The sequence below is a fragment of the Vombatus ursinus genome, unplaced genomic scaffold, assembly GCF_900497805.2.
Source record: "Vombatus ursinus unplaced genomic scaffold, bare-nosed wombat genome assembly UNPS02000582.1, whole genome shotgun sequence".
Lineage (NCBI taxonomy): Eukaryota > Metazoa > Chordata > Mammalia > Diprotodontia > Vombatidae > Vombatus > Vombatus ursinus.
The window spans coordinates 21,946,508-21,970,396 of record NW_020940360.1 but is presented as its reverse complement, the minus strand read 5'-3'; the positions used below and the strand labels follow the sequence as shown (position 1 = coordinate 21,970,396).

The 23,889-nt window shown below is 38.6% G+C and overlaps 1 protein-coding gene across 1 annotated transcript; it reads left to right on the top strand.

Annotated features, from left to right (window-relative positions):
• Positions 1-1,852: 1,852 nt before the first annotated feature.
• Positions 1,853-21,581, top strand: NDUFAF4 (NADH:ubiquinone oxidoreductase complex assembly factor 4). Its single transcript, XM_027854574.1, has 3 exons — positions 1,853-2,069; positions 3,908-4,011; positions 21,191-21,581. Exons 1-3 carry the CDS (start codon positions 1,934-1,936, stop codon positions 21,476-21,478), a joined length of 528 nt encoding a protein of 175 aa, XP_027710375.1. The 5' UTR covers positions 1,853-1,933; the 3' UTR covers positions 21,479-21,581.
• The last annotated feature ends 2,308 nt before the right edge of the window (positions 21,582-23,889 follow it).

Genomic DNA, 23,889 nt, shown 5'->3' with positions numbered 1-23,889 from the left:
ATAGAAAATAATTTTTTAAATTTTATTTTTTAGGGTCAGCTAGGTGGTGCAGTGGATAGAAAACCGGCCCTGAAGTCAGGAGGACCTGAGTTCAAATCCGGCCTCAGACCAAACACTTGACACTTAATAGCTGTGTGACCCTGAGCAAGTCACTTAACCCCAATTGCCTGAAAAAAAATTTATTTTTTAATAAAAAATTAATTTTTCTCTCCTTTCCCAAACCCTATGGACAATAATGATGATAACATTTATATGGCACTTACTATGTGCTAAGTGTCTTACGATAATTATCTTATTTGATCCTCACAACAACCCTCCCCAAAACCAGGTGCTGTTATTATACCCATTTTACGGATAAGGAAACTGAGGCAAACAGGAATTAAGTGACTTGCCCAGGGTCAGATAGTTAGTGTCTGAGGCTGGATTTGAACTCACAAAGATGAGTCTTCCTGAAAAGAAAAAGAAAAGCCTTTATAAAAATTTATATGTATGTCAATTTTTTAGAGGTTAGTTTGGGAATGTGTTTTTCTTGACCATATAAATGTATAAAGTATACATATATGTATACATAGTTGCCATATATAAGCCTATGTCCCTATATTTATACATATATGAATACATGTGTATACACATGGCCACTGCATATATGCATATAGACCCTGCATATGTGTGTGCATGTGTATAGTGAATAAAATATGTATATGCACATAGACTATATATTACATAGACTATATATTGTATGTATACTACATGTCCTATGTATATACATATAGATACTGAATATACATTATATATTACATATACATATATATTTATGTATGGCCAAGCAAAACAAATTCCCAAATCAATCTCTAAAAATGTCTATTCAGAATGGAAAATTACATGTCAATCAATCAGTCAACAAGCCTTTATTACATGCCATTTATTAAACATTATGTGCCAGGTTTTGTCATGGGAGCTGGGATTACAAAGAAAAAGATATCAACAGTCCTGGCTTTGGAGGAACTTGAGGAGCTTACAGTGTGCTGGGGAAAAAGCATTGGATTTGGAGGAGTCAGGGATCTTGCATGAGTTCAAACCTCTGCTATGTCACTCACTCACTACCCTCTGATCTCAAGAAAGTCACGTTCTTCCTATGGGTTCTAACACTTCTTCAACACTTTTTAATAGCTGTGTCACGGAAAGAGGAAAGATATAAAAACTTCTTCTGCATATCAATCAAGAGTCATTTCTTTCTTTCTTTTTAAATTTAATTTAATTTTTAATTTATGGAATAAAACAAGAATTTCCATAACATAGTACAATAAAGATTATTGTACATGAAACTGCAAATCTACCATGTACAACTTGCTATTCCTTTCAAATATACAACAAAATTATCAACTAAATTTTTTTCTTCTCCCCTCCTCCCCCTGCCCTAGATATGGCTACCATTAGACACAAATAGGTTATATATATATATATGTAAAATTCTTCTATACATATTTCTATTTATCAGTTCTTCCTCCAGATGCAGATAGCGTCTTTCTTCATGTCCTTTATATAGTTAATTTGGGTATTTATAATAGACAAAATAACTTATTCGCTCAAAGTATTCTTAAAACAGTATTGCTGTTACTGTATACAGTGTTCTCTTGGTTCTGCTCATTTCTAAGTCATTTCTAAGGTGCTCATAACTTCTGGGCATGGGGAGGAAGGAAATTTCACAGTGAGAAGAAAGGAGGAATCTCCGTGAGAGAAGGCAACCTGCTTCCGAGGCGCCAGGTGGCGCTGTCGGAAGTTGTGCGTTCTTATTTCCAGGCCGCGTAGCCCCGCTTGTCCAAGGCCCGCGCATGCGCACTCGGCGGTGCCCGGCCGGTTAGAATGTTGTCTACCCGGCGCGTTCCATGTGCTGGCGGGTGCTGAAGTTGGTGCATCATGGTTTGAGAGAGAGATGGGGGCCAGGGTGACCCGCGCTTTCCGGAATTTCAACCTGGATAACCGTGCCGAGAGGGAGATCAGCAAGGTGAAGCCGTCTGCTGCCCCCATGCACCCCACCACCAAGACCCTGATCCAGGAGGAACTCAACCGTGAGTAGTCCAGGAGGGCTGTTGCCCCAGGGGGTTCGGGGGGGCCTCGGGCCACCCGCGGGTGGGAAGACGCCTGCCTTGTTGCCGAGCTCAGCTGCAATGTCGGTTGAATGGGATTCAATTCAGTTTAATGCAGTAAATATTTATTAAGCGCCTACTGTGTGCTAGGCATGGGGCTAAGCGCGGGGGATACCAAAAGAGGCAAAAGACAGTTCCTGCCTTAAGGGAGTTTACAATCTAATTGTGGAGGCAGCGTGGAAATAAATTATGTACAAAGCAAACTATATGCAAGATAAATAGGAAATAATCGAAAGAGGAGAATCACTGGAGTTGGGGAAGGTTTCCTGTAGATTGGGGTGAGTCGTCGTAGGATTCTAGATTTACAGCCAGAAGGGCCATAGGGGAATCGTGGGCTATAGTACCCCAACCCCAATCCCTTTTTTTTGAGAGGTAGAAACCGAGGCCTGGGGAGGTTGAAATAACCTGCCCAAGGTCACGCAGGTAATAAAGCGTCAGAGGAGGGATTTGAACCTTGGCACCGGAGCTAGTGCTCTTAAAACTGCACCATGCTGATGAGGCTTCGGTTCACTCGTTATCCGTGAACTTGTTTTGTTTTGTCTTTTTCAAGTTTGGATAGCTATGTTTATTCCTTTGTAATCTGGCGTATTTTTTGTATGCATTTTAGAAAGCATTCCGAGAAGCAGTCCATAAGTGCTAAAAAGCACTTGACACTAAAATTTAAGTTGAGACCCCCCACTCCCACCCTCCACCTCCGGGTCTAGTAAGCGACCTTGAATTTGTTTTATTTCCTGCAGGTGGAAAGGAATAGGGGATTTGGCTTCTGTACTGCGCAAGCTTCGTAGAGGAGGGGAAAGGCCAGATTCTTCTGTGAATTGCAGAAATCTTAAAGGAGGGAAGTTTAAAACACCAAATAAAAAGAGCTGTTCAAACATTTAATGGCCCAGAATGCTTAGGAGGGTGTAGCCGCTATGACATTGAAACTCCGTCCCTTACCCTCACCTTTAATGTTACAAATCCTCCATTGGCAAAATTAGTTGCTCTTCAGACGTGTGGTTTGTCCATTCTCAGTGATTCAAGATGGTGCATGCTGGGAAATGTAGTTCCCAGCCCTGTAGCCTGGGATTTAACACCCATGCTTTTAATTCCCGTTTCATAGATTGATAGCTGGGTCTAAGGAACTTCAGGGGTCATCTTTTCCGGGCCTCTTGTTTTACGGATGAGGAAACTGAGGCCCAGAGGGTTGATCCTGGGTTCCAGGCCAGCACTTTTGTAATTATTTAGGTTTCAAGCAGTCAAGCATTATTAAGAACTCTGTGTACCAGGCACTGTGCTAAGTACTGAGGATAAAAGACAAAAAGTTTCTTTGATGCTTAGATTTTTATATCATAAGTATTCAGAACCTTTAAATGATTCAAATGTGGATAATGTACAAATATGTGAGAAACCAGTCTTAATATAAATTAACCAGTTGTTATATTACATTATGTTTTATATTATCATATGTCATTATATATTATTATATATAATATTATTTGGTACAGTATTTCTGTAGGATTTGAGTATGAAACACTATTTTGAATTTCAGATTTACTTAAAAATTTTTGGTTTTGTTTTATCATAAGGTGGTTTTTTGTTTTTGTTTTTGTTTTTTTGTAGAGAGTAGTAATAAAGACGACTGTATAGTATCCGAGTAGGTATATGACCTAGGTTTATTTTGGTTTTTGTTTTGTAATTGCCTCTCTCTCTCTCTCTCTCTCTCTCTCTCTCTCTCCCTCTCTCTCTCTCTCTCTCTCCCTCCTTTCTCCCTCTCCCTTTAGGCCATCCAGAAATAGAGGAAATAGTTAAAAGAAAAGATGACAAGCTGCTCACATTGTTAAAAGAAGTATATGTTGACTCCAAAGATCCTGTTCCACATGTGCGGGTAACTGGCATTTTCTATTTATTGGCACTTTATTTAACCTTTGAGGGCTGCAGATTGTTACATTTAGTATCAGTCTCTGCCTGTTCCAAATGAACATCAGTGGAAAATGTGGTAAGAAGTAACTGTGATATAGCAAAGGACTTTACAGGTGTGTATATGCCTCTAGAGTTTAGCAGTAGCTCTTTGTTCCACAGAACCTTCAAGAAAAAGTTCTAGGCAAGAAAAATAGCAGTTTGCTTAGGCAGTATAGACATCTTCAGAAATTTAAAGAAGGTTCATAAAAGCATTGGTTAGATATAATTCCCAGAATTCAACTTTGCTTGTGGGATATTTAGTTGTGTGTGTGTGTGGTTTGTTAGGGAGATGCTGACTTCACTTGCATCTGACTTTGATTTGAGTGAGGGAAGAGCTGTACAAAGGCACCAGCCTCACTTTCTCCTCCAGAGCCATCTGGGTCCAGTGGGCAGATATCCATCAGAATTACTAGAGATGGCCCAGGATGCAGTGGGAGACCTTGGCCCTTTTAAGCTAAGGTCTTCTCAGGTTCTCACTTTGAGTGAGGCAAGCCCATTTAGTGAACAGGCCTCTTTAAGAAGTGAGTCAAGGGATGACCACTTTAATAAAAAAAAAAATCAAACTGGGAGGAGAAGACCCTCAGGGTTGCTGGCCAGAAGAGAAAGTTACTATTTATATTCCCTCTGAGCCAGGATGGCCCAAAAAAACAGCCATTAAGTGGTGCATGGACAGGGACCTATTCTTGTCCAATCTATGAGATCCAGAGTGAATTGTGTTTGAGGCTTATTCTTTTCAAGAGAAATCTAGCCAGTAAACCCAGTAACTAGGTAGCTTTTGGCCATCAAAATTTACCTTCCTTTAGGCAGAACATCCTCAGGTAGGGGACAAGACAGGATAAGCTGAGTTGCCCAACTAGAACTGGCCAGCTGGGTCCTTAATGAGGCAGCTTGGACTACTCACAGGATTGTGACAGGGACTGTGACTATCCCTGCCCAAAATTATTTGGAGAGTCACGTGTATTAAGAGTGTATATGCAAACATGTTTGTAAGCATTCATATATGTATGGGCCCATGTGTGGACCCTTTTTTCTTCTGTAGTAATATTCAATTTTTAGCTTTGGTGATGCAGAGAGAACAATAGTATTACCCCTTAACTATTAGCAGTAATTTATAGCATAATTTCTTCTTTTTGATTTTTTTTTTTGGATGGGAGAATAAGTAACCCACTGTAGTGGATAGAGCCAGCCTTGAAACCAGGAAGACCTGGGTTGCAGTTCTACCTTTGACATATACTGGCTATATGATTTCTCTTTTCTAGGTAACTCTCTAAGACTATAACTTCTAGAGAAATTTGGTAGAAGAAGTTTCCTCACCTGAGAGTTCCCTATACCGACAGAATCACAAATCCAATCCTTATACAGTCCCTAGGGAGATAGGCCTAGGACTGCGTTCTCTTCTTACATCTCCTGCTGTGCCTGCTTTTTCTGTAGTTTTTTCTGCCCGTGTCTTGATCTGTTAAGGCAAGGTACTGACTCATCTTTTCTGTATACTCCTCACTATAAATGACTTCATTGCATTTGTATCTCCTTATTGTTTTTTTCAAGGTCCTTTCATAATCATTATGTCTTTCTGTGTGTGTGTGTGTGTGTGTGTGTGTGTGTGTGTGTGTGTGTGTGTGTGTGTGTGGCAGATGGGGTTAAGTGACTTGCCCAGAGTCACACAGCTAGTCAGTGTTAATGTGTCTGAAGTTGGATTTGAACTCAGGTCCTCCTAACTGTAGGGCCAGTGCTCTATCCTCTATGTCACCTAGCTGCCCCATCATTTGTCTTCTGATCCTCAAAACAGCCCTGTGTATGGGGTGGGTGAGTAGATGGGTAAGTAGGTAGAACAAAGGCTGTTATCTCCATTTTGCAGACAGAGGCCTTGAGGGAACAAGTCAGAATGGCTTGGCCAGGGTTATAGAGCTGGCATGTGGCAAGCCTAAGACTTGTCCAAGCATGCTATCTCTGGTCCACTCCTCTTTCTCTTATATTATACTTTCCACTATACTATACAGTGATGGATATAGAGGCATTAAGTAGGAATGGTACACCCAAGGTCATTCAGACATGTTTCCTTATTGATCAGGATGAGGTATGCTCCGGATTTATGGAAAATCCAGGTAATTCAAAGAGATCTTTTTAAGAGAGACAGTGTTGTAGAGAAAGCACATTGGACTAGGGGTTAGAACACGTCAGAGTCCTAATTCTGTCATTAACTACTTATGTGATTTTAGGAAATTTAGTTTGCCTATATGAGAGCCTCAGTTTCTTCATCTGGCAAATGGGAGTAAAAATACCTATATTACCTTCCTCACAAGACTATTGTGTAAATCAAATGAGTGAAGATCAAATGAATAAGGAAAATGTTTTACAAATCATAAAATATTGTGTGTATGTGTGTGTGTGTATGTGTGTGTGTGTGTATATATATATATATATGTTATTTTACTTAGAAATTTAGATGGGTCTGTTAGCTTTCCTTCCCCTGGTGTAGATACAAATCCCTCTTTGCTTTCCCATCCTGTGTGATTTTTTTACCGTGTCCTCCCATTCAATTCTCTATAAAAATATCTCCAAGGTACTGATTAAGAGTTACACCACTGTTCTCATTCTCCCTACATTACCAGCTAGCCTTATTTTCTATTCATCCATGTAGTCACTGATGTCTTTTATGCCAGTTCTCATAAATATGTTACCACTGTAAATGTTGTAGCCTGTTTGTGCCCTTTGGGTCATCCATAATTTTGGTTTTTCTAAGGTTATTGTATTTCAATATTTTGAACCATATATCATCACTCTGAAAATATTTGTATGAAAGAGCTGGATTTTTGTAGTGGTCAGCAGTTTAATACTGTAGAAAATATCTTGTGTGTTTCCAAATATGATCCAGTTCATCTCTTCTAACTACTCAACGCTGGACCCAGCTCACTATCTATAGCACTTGTCCAATGTATATGTTGATTAATGGACTCTCTCTTTGATGGATGGATATTATGTTTATGTAGACATATATGTTCATGTATGTATGTTAATGGACTCAACTCCCTTCTTCCACTCTTCCACATTTCTTAATATCCTCATTTTTTTTCTATTCTCAGAGAAGTTGATCTTCCTTATTCAAGCTAACCCTCTTCCATCTCTTTTGTGACCTTGTCTCATTAATGTTTACCATCCTCCTTACCTTTCTGTCCTGCCCTTCCCCCATGCTTCTTCAATTTCTGTTGGCTTTGAGCTTCTTCAACCTGAAAACTTTTAGGTTTGCCCTAGCCTTGAAAAAATAAAACCAAAATACTTTGCCACACTATAAGGTTATTCCTTTGATCCTGCCTTGTCTTCAAGATATCATTTGATCTTTCTCCTCTTCCCTGCCAGACTTTTAAAGAAAGTAATCTCTGTGTATTACTTCTGATTCTTTATCATCTAGCACCCTTTTCAGTCTGAATTCCTGTCCCACAATTCTTCTGAACCAGTTAAGGACAGAATTGTTTCATTATTACTGAATCTAATAGCCTTTCCATTATTTGACTTCATTATGGCACAGTGAATGGAACTCTCTTTCTTGATGACCACTTTTCCTTTGACTTCTGTGACACCATATTCTCATGGTTCTCCTATTCATCTGACACCCCTTTCATGCCTCCATTGGAGGCTCCTCGGCTTCCTTAAATATGGGCATTCCTAAAGACTCTGACCTAGCCTTTTTTGCTCCTTGAGAATCTCATCCACTCTAATGGCTTCAGTTGTCAACTTTGTGTAGATACCTCCCTGTCCTATATTGCCGACCTCCCTATTTCCATAGCCCCATATTTCCAGCTTCTTGGTTTTTTCAAGTGGAGGCCCCTTTGATAGTAATCTTAATCTACATATGTCTAAAACACAGCTCAACCTCTTTTCCCAAAAGATCTTTTCTACTCCAAATTCCTGTTTCTTTTACTGACCGTAAAGGCAGAGTGGCATACTGGCAAGAAAGCTGATCTTGGAGCCAGGAAGATCTGAATTAGAAATCCCAGCTCTGACAGGTACTAACCATGTGACCCAGGACAATTCACCTCAGTGCCATAGGTACTTCTCTAAGACTTTTTAAGTTACTGAGAAGACACCAACCTGCAATGACAAAGGAAGTTCTTCTCCTGGAGCCCCCTATGCCAGGGAAATCCCCACTCCTGCCTCTGTGTCTATCTCTTACTGATATAAATGTCCATTGGTGTCCTTCATTCATGATTCTTTAATTCTCCTTCCTGATCCCACACAGCCAAAGTTGCCAAGCCCTGCTGTTTATACCTGTGCAGTTCTCCCACTTGTCTCTCTAACCAACTGCAAAAACCTTATTTAAGCCCTCATCTCTCCTTACTTAGACTATTATAATTGCCTCCTAATTTTCTCTCTGATCCATACTATGTAATATACTCTTACCCTTTTATACTATGCTGATCATGTCACTTCTCTACCCAAAATGCTTCAGTGACTTCCCTTGCCTACCAAATAAAGTAGGATCGTAGAAACATTTAGATTTGAAGGGACCTTAAGAAGTCATTTAGTCCATTGGCCTTATTTTAGCCACCTGATGTTACACATATTATAGTGAGTGCAGAGCAAGAGTCTGAAATAACCCAGTCTTTAGATTTAAAAGGTCTTTTTGCTGCAGTGCTTCTGGTCTTGGCATTCAAGGTACTGTACATTCCAGCTCTAATCTACTTGTCCAACTTCATCACATACTGCTCCCCGTCCTGTATTCTGTGTTTCAGTAAACAGGACTCCACTTTGTCTACTGTTCTTATCCTCCTCTTTCTCATTTCTTTGCCTTTTTTCACACTGCTATCCTCCACCCCATTGAAATGGATTAATCTAGTCTATCTCACTTTGTTGAAGTCTCTCTCATCCTTCAAATACTGATTTGGATGGCACTTCTTCCATGAAGCTTTCCTTGGCTTTCCTTGATAAAACAACCTCTCCTTCCTCAATTTTTTCTTATTACTTTGTAGTTATCTCATTCCCCTTTGTATAATGATTATTTGCATTGTATATTCTCCCTATTATTTGTTCCATTCAGTAAGCATTTATTAATTGCCTGCTATGACAGGCATTATATGCCGGGTAGTGGGTATACAAAGTCAAAAATGAAACAATTCCTGCCGTTCTTTCCCAGTCTCTCTATTCCTAGCCCTCAACCCATTACCTGCAAATGCAGGGAAACAATATGAACACAGGGAAGTAAATACAAAGTAATTTCCAGGGATGAAATGAGAGCACTAGCAGCTGGTGGGGCTCAGGATAGGCTTCGTGCAAAGATGTGGCACTTGAACTGAACTTTGAAAGAACTTAGAAGTGGTCTGAGGTAAGGGGGGGTCACCCTAGGCATGGGGAACACCCATTGCAAAGGCATAGACACAGAGATAGGAATTAAAATGTCATATAGGAGAAAGAACAACTACGCTGTTATGTGAAAGAGAGTAATATTCAGTAAGCTTAGAAAGATGGGCTGGAGCCTGATTACCAAATAGACAAGTTTGTAATTTATCCTAGAGGCAGTTGGAAGCCACTGAAACTTCTTGAGCAAAAAAATACCTTGATCAGGGTTATTGATTTGGTAGCTATGTAGAGTATATATTACAGAGGGAAGAGATGGGACACACAAAGACCAATTAGGAGGCTTTTTCCGGTATTGAGGCAAGAGATGATGAGGAACTTAATATGGTTGATGCCCAGGTGAGTGAAAAGAAGGGTGTATTTGTGAGAAGTTATGGAGGTAGAATTGACAAGATTTGGCAGCTGATTGGCTGGTATAGTGAGAAAGAAGAGAGTCCAGGCGGAAGGTTAGTAGTATCTTTATTAAAAACAGGGAAGTTAGGAAAAGAGGAAGGTTTTGGAGGAAAAGATGGTAAGTTCTGCTTAGGGTTCAAAATTAGGACTCCATATAGAGATGACCAGCAGTCAGTTGTTGATGTAGGACCAGAGATCAGAAAAGAGGCTAGGAATAGCTATATTGTAAGCTGCATAAGAGCAGCCATCTGTGTATTCCAAGTGCTTAACATGATGTATGTGCTTGACATTATTAGCATGATAGATAAGAGCAAGCCTGTTATTTCTACTGCTTAGCCTAGTATTTACTAAGCATTTAATATTGACTTGTATGAATTGAACTGTTGAATGGAAATTCAGTGGGCTATCCATCTCTCTTTATGTCAGTCTGGGAAATAAGTATTTTGTATTCTCTTAATTTTTTTCAAATAATTCTCCATTTCACTGAGAGGGTTGGAGGTATGCTAGAGCTTAAGACAATAAGTACTTTGTGATTTGTGAATAGGAGCTTTTGAAGAACATCAATACTGACAGTAAATTTTCCTGTTTGAACTTTGAATAAGACATGCTCCGAGACCCTGGTCAGCACCTTAGGAGAGCAAAGGCATTGGGATTATATTATTAGTGCATCAGTGTCCTAATAAAGCTCCTTGGTTGTGGTTCAGGATGCACTCAGCTCCTGTGCTATATGAAGGTGTATATGCACTATTATTTGATGTGGGTAATCCCTGCAATTATGCTTGATCATAGCGTGGAAGGGACCTTGAGTTGTGAAAGGGTTATGTTTGAGGAGCATAAACTCTGGCAGATCCACTGTGTGTTGTCCAAAGGGCAGGTTGCTAAATTTAGAGTCTTATCACCAGAAGGTAACTATTCCTTAAGGCATGAGTTCTTAACCTTAGGTTCAGAAGTTTGTTTTTTAAATATATTCAGTCAGTCACCAGTCAACAAACATTATATGCTGGGCACTATGCTAAGCACTGGACAAATATAATAGGAAAAAAAAAAAGACAACCCCTGCCCTCAAAAAGCTTACATTCTATAAGTGAAGACATAAAAGGAATCTGAAAAGGGGATAGGGAAATTATGCTAAGTACGGGCATGAGGGAGAAATGTCATTGCACTTTAGTGAGAAGTGAAGACCTGGGTATCCTCCTTGAGTGGAGATTCTAGGAGTCATCCAAATAGAGTGAGGGTGTAGATCCAGAGGGTGGGAGGGGTAAAGGGCACTTGTAAGGTTTGAATTCGAGGGCTGAAGTGCTTTTCAGGATGAAGACATCTAGGGCATTGTGAAGAAGTAAAAGGGGACTAGGGGTGTTTGTGTCTGGTGTCTATCTGTCCATGTATTTGTAACTGTTTTTCAACATAATTGGTTTCCTGAATAATCCTGGGTATTTTATTTTATGCATTTAAAAGCGTCATTCTGAGAGGAGGTCAATATGCATCAGCAGCCTTCCAAAGGGATCTATAATGCAAAAAATCTTGCCCCTAACATGTGGGAGGGGTTATATAATGGATTATTAATACTGGTGAAATTGTAGATCTTTTGAAAATTTGAAATCAACTTAATAGAATATTTTCTTTGTCTATATATATATATTTGCAGATCTCAATGTCTTGGTAACTTCTACTATTTTAGAAAGTTGCTATAGACACAGAAATGCTGCCAACCTAACCTGATGTTGAATCCCTTCGAATTTAGCTTGGCTGGTACTCGAACTCAGACAATAGATGTGAAGTGCTTCATTGGACCCACACTTGAAGTCTCTCCAGCTTGGTAGATAGAGCTCGAGGTCCACAGGCATATGCTTCAAGAATGGGGGAATCAGAATGAGTAGGACTTTGGTGAAGGATAACATAATACAATCAATCCTTCACTGAAACCCTATTCTGATGCTTCATTATGGTGTAGAATTGACCTTGGGAATGGTTTTGCCAAGCTGGCAAGGCTTTGAACAGGATCAAATGATGGACTGCATGTTAGATTTTGAAGGCCCAGTCTCTCTAAGTCCAGAGAGGCCCATCATCAGGTTAGCTCAAGGGGCATAGGTTTTTTTTTAGTTTTGTTTTATATAGCAGCTGTTGAAGAAGACAGTGTAATGAGGTATGGAAGGGTTGTGATCTGCATCAGGGAGGAAGCATTTATATCAACCCAATTGTAGGACCTTGAAGTATTCAAATAATATATAATATAATACAACATGCAAGGCATTGTGTTATAGTGGATAGAGAGCCATCCTCGGAATCAGACCTGAATTCAAGTTTCACATCTCACACATATGCCAGGTGAGTGTGACCCTGGGTAAGTCAGCTTCTCAGAGATGCAGAACAGTTACTGACCTGCATTGGTACAGGGAGATTTTTTACTGGGAACTCCCTATGCCAATGAAATCATAGATATGGACCAAAAAAAGTTAGAAGATTTTTTACAGTATAATAAAGGGAGAGACGATGGAATGTGCTAGGCAAATCACACCTTTTCCGCCACCTCCTCTCAGACCTAGATGGAGATAGTCTAGAACCCTGAGCCACCATCCAGGTAATGAACCCTTGTAGAAATGTGACTTGGCACAAACTTTGCAGATGCTGAAAAACCAGAAAAGAATGTTTTCATTGCTTTAGTCCTTGGCACTGTCAAATGTTTCAACATTAGAAATGGATATGGTTTTAGTAATGAAAACAATACTAAACAATTTGCGTTATTACCTTATACTTTGCCCCTACCCCCTAAGGGTCACTGAGCTTTTCATCTGACATGCATCTGAAACCTACATATGTTGTCTATCCCATTAGTCAATCAATAAGGTCAGCAAACATTTATAAAGCACCTATTGTTTGCTAGGCATTGTGCTAAGTGCTGGGGAAACAGCAAGACAGCTTCCCTCTAGGACTCACAGTCTAATAGGGGAAGATGACATAAAAAGGAGCTGAAAGGGGGTGGAGAGAGGGTACTGGACAAAGGGGCATGATGATGTCTGAAGGAGTGCCACTGGGTGGGAAATGATGAGATGTTGCCCTGGGTACCCTCCTTAAATGGAAGTTCTGGGAGGAGCTCTCTGATATATACTCTCCAGTCAGGGGGAGGGGCCTCAGGGGCAGGGCCTGCTGAGGAGATTTCATACTAATGATCTTGCAGGATGATGAGTTACTATAGATCTTGATGAACTCCCAGAATTTAGCGAGTCGGAATGTGAAAGCCTTGAGAGCAGGGACTGTCACTTTTTGTTTGTATCACCAGTGCTTTACACACTGTTTTAAGTATATTAAGTGCTTAGTAAATCCTTTTTCATTCATTCATCTACTCAGAGTATAGGATAGATCCATCTTATTCTGAATTCCACACAGTGGTAGGCACGATTCACATATTGTCCAATTAACCAGAAGCGGATATAGTTGTTAAATGTGTTTAAAGTTCTGTATTTGGATTCAAAAAAATCAACTTCACAAGCATAGAATTTTGGGGGGGGGAGGGGGGCAATGGGGGTTAAGTGACTTGCCCAGGGTCACACAGCTAGTAAGTGTTATGTGTCTGAGCCAGATTTGAACTCAGGTCCTCCTGAATCCAGGGCCGGTGCTCTATCCACAGCACCACCTAGCTGCTCCTCAAGCGTAGAATTTTTAATAACAGTTTATGTAAAATGGACTAGAAGGTTTTATTGGACTGCATGCAAAGAATCCAAAATGTGAGGTAGCTGCCAAAAAGAGCTAATGTGATCTTAGGCTGTGTAAGTAGAAATACAGTGGACAGAAAGAGGGAGGTGAATACCTTGCTGTTTTCTTTTCTGGTCAAATGACATCTGGAAATTTCTAGTTGTCACTTTTCAGACAGGATTGACAAATTAGAATGTGTCTGTAAGAGAGCAAGCTCATGACATCTGAAGATTATTTGGGGCAGGGGAATCCTGAACTTCCTGGTTTCAAAGGTCCACCTTTTTGCTACCAATATCCCCATACTTAAACAGCTCACATTTATATATCACCTTGAGGTATAAAAAGCAGTTGCCTTGCAACTCTGTGAGGTAGGTACTTGTTTGTGTGATTATTTCAGCTCTGCTGAACTGAAAGAGTGTTGGGTTTAGAGTTAAAATACTTTAGTGCAAATCCTGGCCCCGCTGCTTCTGCCTTTTTGACCTTGGACAAGACGATTCATCTCTGTGGACCTCAGTTTCCTCATCTGTAAAGTGAAGGTTTTGGACTAGATGGTCTCCAAGATTCCTTCTAGCTCTAAGCCCTCTGTATATCTCTGTCCTCTCTGGGTCTCATTGTCCCCAAGCTGAAAATTGAAGGACTGTGATTAGATGATCTCTAAGGTTATTTTCACTCTTAGCAAAACTCTGTAGTTTTAAGTGAGGCCGTCGTGTACATCTTGCTTATCATAAGCTAAAGGAGCCAATCGATTGGAGGTGTTGTTTGTTGAGTCCTTTCGGTCGTGTCCTACTCTTTGTTGACCCCGTTTGGGGTTTTCTTGGCAAAGGTACTGGAGTGGTTTGCCATTTCCTTCTCCAGCTCATTTTACAGATAAGGACACTGAGGCAGACAGGTTAAGTAACTTGCTCGGGGTGACACAGGTGGTATCTGAGGCTGGATTTGAACTTATGAAGATGAGTCTTCCTGATTCCAAGCTCAGTGCTCTATCCACTGTACCACCTAACTGCCACAAATTAAAGCTATATTAATGTAATATTTAATGATAGTCTGTGTTTTCTTTATAGCAGAGATTTAGGTAAAACATTGTAAAAGAGGTAGGCTATGGACAATTGAATGTTTTCGATGCTTCTGTTATCTTAAAAGACCCTAATTAATACATTTCATCATGCTTTGAAATCATTTTCAAAGAATAACTCCCCCGATGTGTTAATAATAATGTGTCAATTTAAAGCAACTTCATTGGGTTGGAAATAATTTCTACACTAAGTTCATACATATTTGAATTCTAATACTTGAAATTTCAGAACATTTACAATCTAGTTATTCATGATTTTGTAATTTCCTATAATGACTTTTATAATTAAATTAAACATAAATGTTGTTTGTAGATAATTGGGTTTTTACTTTAAGCCTTTTTTGTTTCTTTATTCACTTACCTTTTTGTTGCATTTATGATCATCTGCAACAGCAATTGTGATGATTATAGATTCAAAGAATTTTAAAAGCTTGTAGAAGTGACCTCAGAGATCATTAAGCCTAATGCCTTCAAGGAAACTTATTTCATCTTGCAAGATTGAATTTGCCAGATAGTCTCATATCATTAGTACCCTGTGCCACTCTGAGTAGACCCTCTGGATAGAGGGGCAGGACCATGGGCCTCAGGACCTCTATTTAAAGACTAGGTTCAGCACAATTTTTTTCCTTGGCCTGGGAGCTCTGGAATTTGGCTTCAGTATTCCTGCAAGTTTTCATTTTGGATTCTCTTTCAGGAGGTTATCAGTGGATTCTTTCAATTTCTATTTTACCCTCTCATTCTAGGATCGGGGCAGTTTTCCTTGATAATTTCTTGAAATAGCTGTCTCTGCTCCTTTTTTGATCATGGCTTTCAGGTAGTCCAATAATTCTTAAATTATCGCTCCTGGATCTGTTTTCTAGTTCAGTTGTTTTTCCAATTAGAAATTTCAAATTTTCTACCATTTTTTTTCATTCTTTTGATTTTGTTTTATTGTTTCTTGATTTCTTGTAGAGTCATTTACTTCTACTTGACTAAGTCTATTTTTAAGAAATCATTTTGTTCTGTGAGCTTTTGTATCTCCTTTTCCATTTGGCCAATTTTACTTTTTAAGGAGTTTTCTTTGGTCAATGCTTGTACATCTTTTTCCTTTTTTTTTGTGCTTCCTTTACCACTTGAATTTTTTTCATGATTCTCTTGCATTACTATCATTTCTTTTCCCAATTTTTCTTCTACCTCTCTTACTTGATTTTTAAAATGCTCTTCCAGAAGCTCTTTTTTTGGGGGCCTGCCACCAATTTACATTTTTCTTTGAGACCTCAAATGTAGCTGTTTTGAAATTATTGTCCTCTTCCAAGTTTGTGCCTTGATTCTCCCTGCTGCCATAGTAACATTCTATGGTCAAGTTCTTTTTCTCTCTTTTGCTAATTTTCCCAGCCTATTTTGTGACTTTTCCTCTGTGTTAAAGTTGGGCTCTGTTCCTGGGATAGAGAGGACACTGTCCCAAATTCTTTGTTCTGGATCTTAAGGCCTTGCTGCTACCTTGCACTTGGGAGCAGGGCCTCACTGCTGGCCCTGAGGTGCATCCTGCCCTGGTTTGCTTGGGCAGCACCTGTGCCGAACTGCATTCCCCTCCCACCCTAGTAAAACAGACCTTTCCTGCTGACTCTCCAATCTGTCCTGGGCTTCAAAACCACTTTACCATTCCACAGTTGGTGAGGCACTATTCCAGGATGTTTGCAGGGGAATTTGGGAGAGCTCAGGCAAGTTTTTGTCTCACTCCACCATTTTCCATTGCCTTTTTCAGATGAATATTCTTAAGATATAGACCCAACTATATTACTCTCCTGTTAAAAAATGTTCTGTTGCCTCCAGGATAAATACAGTATCCTCAATCAGGGATATAAAGCCCTCCATAGTCTACCTTCCTTCTACCACTTAATAAGAAGCAGCATCATGCAGTGGATAGTGTTGTCATTGGAGTCAGGAAGACCTGGCTTCCAATCCCACTAGCTTTGTGACCCTGGGCAAATTTCCAGGTTTCACTTTCCTCACCTGTAAAGTAAGGGAGTTAGACTTAATGCTTTCAGAGGTCTCTGCCAGCTCAGAATGAATGATACTAAGGTGATTAAGTGAAAAAAAAATTTATTAAGTGCTTTCTGTGTACAGAGCACTGTGTTAAGTGTAGGGATATGAATAGAAAAGCAACACAGGAACTCACCTAATGGAGGGAAAAAAATATATATAGATGATCCTTAGGGCAGCAAAGCAGAGGTAATCCATCTTCTTTAATGTTGTTTGCAATGATAAAAATAGTATCACTTTTTGTTGTTGAGTCATTTCATAATGCTAAAGGACTTTTGTGGGGAAAACTTTCTTCTCCTGGTTATCAGGAGCTATGGCTGACCATTAAAGTGATATAACTCCCAGCAGGGCTTAACAATATCGTAATTGTATGCAACTTTTCCAGACATATGTCAAATACTCCCATTCCAGTCAAAACAGCCTAATGTTGTTCCTCATACTTGAAATTTCATTTCCTACCTCCATGCTTTTGAAAGGCATGCTTGGAGGGCCCTCCGTCCTTCCACTTATTATACCTTCTCAGTGAAGTATTCCATTTCCCATCTTCCCATCCCAATCTGTTAGTGCTCTCTCCTTTGTCAGAGTATCTTTTATCTAACTCATCTCATGTTTTATACCTCCAAAAGAATGATAACTTCTTGGGAGCAGTGATTATTTTTCATTTTTGTCTTTGTTTCCTCATTGCCAAGCACAGTGCCTGATGTGTAGTAAGCTTTTAATAAATGTTTGTTGAGTTGAATTGCATTCCTAAGAGAGTATTGTAGTTAAAAATATGTGCTTATGCAGCAGGGAGAAGTTTGACTGAAAAAAAAATTGAAATTTTCCAAATGTAAGCCATCCCACTTCCTCTTCCTTTTTATGTCTTGGCCCAGCTTATCATCCATCTGCAGTGTCTTTCAAAGATGTATGTACTGATAGACAAACTCAATGAATTGCCCCTTAACTGCAACTCATAATCTAGGTCAGATGTCTTTATCTCTGTGGTTTTTTCCTGTGTGGATTGATGTGCCTATCATCTGTGAGAGGCTGTGGGATCTCATTAAAGAGGCATCCACGTATTTTAGGGATGATGTCAGTAGAAGAGGTTAAAAATCACATAGTTTTTCAACCTGACTCACTGAAAAAAAGGTATTTTTTTCTAAATTTATTTGTTTTGTTCTGAACTGAAACACTGAATAAAATGAACATTTCATATACAATATAGTAACAGGTAAAATGCATATAGCTCTTTAATGTTTATAAAGAAATTTACATATATTTCATTTGGTCCTCACAACAACCCTCTAAGGTAGGTGCTGACATTTATTTTCTTTTCTGTAGATCAGAGGCCGAGAGGTTAAATGATTTTCCCAGGGGTTATATAGCTAGTAAGTATTTGAGGCTGGATTTGAACTCAGATCTTCTGGACATCCAAGCCCAGCACTAACCATTGTGCTACCAGGCTGCCTAGAGAACAGAAAAGGGGGATTGTACATGATGATACTATGAATCTGTTATGTACAACTTGCTTTGCCTTTTAAGTATTGGTACGTGATCCTACATATCTTTGCAATAAAACTCACTTCCTAAGTATTAAGTACGTAATAAATTAAACATGTGACTTTCACAACTGTCCCACACATCTGTACTTGCTTCTGGCCTTCTCTCTGATCTCTTCTGTGAATTTTTGGAAGATGCTTCAGTGACCCAAGAAAGAGTGTTTTATGATAGCAGCAGTTGTTTACCAGAGTCTTAAAACTGACATTTACCTGCAGATGAGGGACACTTATAAGACAAGTAACATTTCAGTATTTGCCAGGTAGAGGAGGGAGGACCAAGACAAAAATCAGAGGGGAAAAAAACAGACTATGATGCTTATGACCATCTACAAATGTTTATGTACCTGTCCCAACTAATGACAACTGAGTCATGTGGATAGATGTTCACATTTTTCTTGCAAAATAAACTGGAAGAACTAAAAAAATTATAACTGAATAGAAGAATGACTCACAAGCATGTTTAATAAATATCTATTGACTGACTGACTTAGAGGGGCAGCTATGTTAATTTCATTATGCATCAAATTTATAAGTATGTAAATAAGACCTAAAAGTATCCCATATTGGGCAGTTTCAAAGTGGAATTTCTTTTTTTTACTGTTTTTTTTTTGTAAGTTTTATTTTTTCTGCTTAACACACATTTTTATCTCTTGCTTTCTCTCCCCTAGCACCCATAAACAACAACAAAAGAAAACCTTCAACAAATATGCATAGTCAATCAAAACAAATTCCCTTATTGGTCATCTCCAAAAATGTATGTCTTATTTTCTTTCAATGTTGTTTTTCTTTATGATGTTGTCCTTGTGTATGTTCTGGTTCTGCTTGTATCAGTTCATAGTGCTCTTCTGTTTTCCTCTGAAATTGTCCATTTCATTATTTCTTAGGGTGCAGTAATATTCTATGACATTTATATACCGTAGTTTGTTTAGCCGTTCCCCAGTAAGGAGAATATCTCTCAGTTTTCAATTTTTGGCTGCCATGAAGAGAGCTGCTATAACTATTTTTGTAAATATAGATTCTTTATTTTTCTTTTATTTCTTTAGGGTAATGTAGGCCTCGTGGTGAGTGGTATTACTAGGTCAAAGGTATGCACCGTTAGTATGGTGCATAGTTCCAGGTTGCTTTCCTGAATAACTGGACTAATGACTAGACACACAGCTTCACCAACGGAATATTAATGGCCTTTTTTCCTGCAACCTCTCCCACATTGGTCATTTTCCTCTTTTGTCATCTTTGCCAGTCTGTTAGATGTGCACTGGAACCTCAGAGTTACTTTAATGTGCATTTCTCTAAATATTAGTGGGTTTTGTTTTTTATTTAATATAGTTGTTAATAGCTTTGATTTCTTCCTTTGCAAAGTCCTTGACTATTCATCAACTGGACTGCTCATTTATCAACATAGATTTTGCTTATTCTTACATATTTGAATCTTCAGTGAAACCTTTATCAGAGAAATTTACCGGGAAGACTTTCACCCCAGTTACCTGTCTCCATTCTGATTTTGGTTTTGTTTCTGAAAAAAAGTTTTAATTTTATGTAATTGGTCATGAGCTCTTCTCCTATCCATATATCTGAAAGGTAGTTTATTCCTTGCTTCTCTGATTTGGTCATGATGTCATCTTTTATATCTGTTAGGAGTTTACTGTGATGTATAGTACCTGATGTCTACTAGACTGCTTTCCAGTTTTCCTAGCAGTTTTTGTCAAAGCGTGAATATTTACTCTAGGAAGTAGGGTCTTATCAAACAGTAGATTATGATTTTTGTTTACTTCTCTTTGTTGTGTGCTTCATCTGTTCCCCTGATCAACTTCTTTATTTTTTATTTAGTAGTGTAGCCCCTTTCCTACTTTTTTTCATTACTTCCCATGAGATTCTTGATGTTCTCTTCTTTCAGATTAATTTTTAAAATTTCTTTTATTTCTATATAGTAGTTCTTTGGTATAGCACTGAATATATATATATACATATACATATACATATATACATATCTGTGTGTGTGTATATATATTATATATATTTTATATATATAATATATATATATAGCTAATATTGTCAGTTTTATTGTATTGGCACTACCTATCCATGAGCAATTAAATTTTTCCAAGTATTCAGGTCAATCTTTATTTTTATAAAGAGTGTTTTGTAGTTGAATTCATATAGTTCCTGGGTGTGTCTTGGTAAATAGAGTCCCAAATATTTTACATATTCTGTTATTACTTTCCATGAAATTTTCATTTCTAGCACCTCCTGCTTGGTTTTGTTGGTAATGTGCCAGTAATTTACATGGATTTATTTTATATTTTTCAACTTTGCTGAATTTGTTTTGATCCTGCAATTTTAGGTTTTTGTTCTTTGAATATGGAAAGATTGTGTTTATTGCTATTTCATAGTAAAGTTCATAATAAAAAAGAAAGTTTTTTTTAACACCTGGAAGGAGAGAAGGAGGCACATGGAAGGAAATGATCCTGCCCCAGTAGTGGGACTAGTCAGAACAAATGGTGCTGATTTAGTTGGAATAATGAAACTAAAGCCTAACAAACGCAACATTGGCCAACGGTTTAATATCTTGTAATGAGAATTGTCGTTTTGGAAAGGGGTTAGGAATGGGATAAAAGAAAAAAAGTTGGCCATCTGACAATCATGAAATCACTTCAGTTCATGGAGTGACTTGTTAAACATGTACTGTGTCCCAAGGACTGTACTAGATGCTAAGAACACAAAGATAAAAACAAGCAGCCCCAGTCCTCAAGGAGTTACATTGTACAGGTAAGAAATAACACATACACAATTGTACATACAAAGTATTTTTTACAGTATTTCAGGGGATAGAGAATATTTGCAACTGGTTTTTGGGTAGAAGATGAGTTTTGCAGGGATTTGAAGAGACTGAGATAAAAGTAGAGTGTTTCAGGCATAGGGGAACAATTTGTACAAAGGCACACAAGTGGGAGATAGAAAGTTGTGTATGAGGAGCAGCAAAAAATATGAAAATAGATGATGCTCTTCTCCCTTCCTAACAAATCTTTGTTTTTCTGCCCTAGGTGAAAGATGTCAGTGTACCTCACTCGACGGAGCTCAGACTTCTAAAAGGCAATCACTTTAACCTAATGACTTCCCAGAACATTCCCAAAGGCAAAATTTCTGTGGTGGAGGTCCTCACACTACTTAACAATCATAAACGTTTTCCAGAAACATGGACTGCAGAGAAAATAGCCCAGGAGTATTATCTTGACCTGAGAGATGTCAAATCCCTTCTCACGTTTTTTATTGCTTTTGATGTAAAGATCTTCCCTGCCAATAACAGAAAGAAGGCTATATCATCTAAGTGAAAGAAGCCATCAGAAGCATTTTCCACCATACTCCCTACATGTGCCCTTGTCCTATTCTTCACCTCCTGAATGCATTAAATTATGTTGTCATTTGGCTAAGTGATTACAGTAGTTCCCTCTTGGTGACTGAAAACTTTTATTTAATGAGCAGCTAATTGTGTCAGGCTGCTGCTGGCTGAGCAGGAAATGTTTTGACAGCATTTTGTTCTGCTGTATTCTATCATGTGTATATCCAGATGAGTGATGAGCTCAACATCAGTGTGTTGAAAGGCAGGCTGTTATTTTTAGGCATACCATGTGACCACTTCTGAAATGGTCACAGTGTCTTGGGATATGTCTGAGAGTCTCTATTTAAAATTAAAGAAAAAAATTTTTGTCTTCCAGTTCAGGTGGAAATTGCATTCTTCCCTGGGTTGATAAAAGAAGAGTCTTATGGCTGTGGCATTCAGCCTCAGAAGAGTGATACTTGAAAGAGTAATAAGATAGCAATTCCCAGGCAGAGCAAGAGAACAGAGAACCAAGATAAAAGTCAACAAAAAAGAGAAATATTATGCTTACAAAATTACCTTTTATGATTGCTCTATAGGATGGAAAAGAGGTTTAGAAATTTTGTCGACTGGATTTTTAACATGTAATTTTTGATTTCTAAATTTTGTTAGTGGGGACTCCAAAACCTGTGACAAGTGTTTAATTTTTAAGTATACAGAGTTTGGCTAAGGAAAAGATTTGGTGTGGCATGTAAGAGCAATACCTGAAAAGTAACCACATCTGGATTTAACCTATAATGATGAGAACTTTTTATTCTGGAAGGTGACCTGGATTCTAGGTCCCAGTCAAATATCTATGTGACCTTGGGAAACTCACTTAAGTGTCTGGGCCTCAGTTTGCACCTCTCTATAATAAAAGGGTTGGACTGGATAATCATCCCAATGACTGGCATATATAGAACACTTTAAGGTTTGTAGAGCACTGTCCATGTGTCATGAATAATAATATCCAAGGTCAGTTCCAGTTTCCTGATTCTGTCTGAAACTGGTCAAATTAAGGAACGGAATGAGGACCTGAAAGATGTTCTTGGACAATTTATTATAGTGGAAAGAGTGTTAAGAGTTGAGAGAGATCTGGGTCTGAATCCTACTTCTAACATTTATCTATGTGACTGTAGATGACTGATAACCTGCTTCATCTGTAGTTTCATCTGTAAAATGGAAGTTGTAATGTCGATCTCACAGGGTTTTTGTGAGGCCCAAATGAAATATAAAGTGCTTGGCAAACCTTATGGTGCAATATACAAATACCAGTTATTAATATTCTTTCTTAGTTTTGAAGCACTAAGTTAAGTTCAGTGGTCAAGTTCAATATTACTAGCTAACAATTATCTAATGATTTAAGGTCTGCAAACACTTTTTTACCTACATTTTTTCATTTCATAATCTCACCTATGATTTGAGGTAGGTGCTCTTATCCCTGTTTTACAGATGAGGAAGTTGAGGCTGAAAGAGTGTCTTTCCTAGGGTCACACAGCTAGTAAATGAGGCAGGTTTCAAACTCAAACCTGACTCCAAGTCCAGCACTCTGTCCGCTATAGTCACAGTGACTCTTAGGGAATGTATGTGGAGAGGAACACTAACCCTTTTGCGCTCGGGGATCCCTTCAAAATCTAACCAGAAATGATAGTTCTCCGATTCAGTTCACAGAATATTATCTGGAAGCAACTTAGAGATTTTCTAGCTCAAACCCTCATTTTTACAAATGAAAAAAACTGAAGCCCAGCAACTTAACAGTCCAGGGGTAGGTCTCTTGATTTCTAGGCCAGTTCCCATTATATGAAGAAGCCAAATGGAAGGGCAGGGGTGCTGTAGGGGCCAGTGAGCAAGTTACCAGAATCTTTGCCAACATTTATTAGGCTTCTGTTTTTATTTCATGGGGGTGATTTCCATCATGAATCCACAGAGATTCTTCAGGCACACAGTATGGAGGAAGCTTGGAAACTGGAGTTATCTTTTGGAGGCACAAAAGTAGTGCTAGGAAGAGGGAACCTGGATGCAAATTGGGAATTTTTGATAGAAACTTTCCAAGTGCATATTCCAAATAGCCCTTATTGCTACATTGTATTTGGCAAAAACAGTACTTATTTTCAAAAATAAGATAGCTGTAGCTATAAAAACTGCTTTTAAAAACTCATGTCATGGATTTATGCCAACCTTATTCTCTTCTCTTATTTTCATTGCCCATTCTGTTCTATATGAGCCAACCTGCAAATCTATAAATACAGCATTGGTTTATATGATGATTTCTTTCCAGGCAGCTATAAATACAGTTGTTGCTGCTATATGTTATATGATATGATATAATCAAAGTAGTTGCTTTATTATCTTTCTAATATCCATGGAGGGAGAGTAATGGTATGG

What these genes read in the sequence shown, in the direction of transcription:
- NDUFAF4 (XM_027854574.1), top strand. Translation starts at nt 1,934, where the DNA reads ATGGGGGCCAGGGTGACCCGCGCTTTCCGGAATTTCAACCTGGATAAC. An exon ending in GATCCAGGAGGAACTCAACC is followed by an intron (nt 2,070 to 3,907) that starts GTGAGTAGTCCA and finishes CTCTCCCTTTAG; the next exon opens with GCCATCCAGAAATAGAGGAA. An exon ending in ATCCTGTTCCACATGTGCGG is followed by an intron (nt 4,012 to 21,190) that starts GTAACTGGCATT and finishes TTTCTGCCCTAG; the next exon opens with GTGAAAGATGTCAGTGTACC.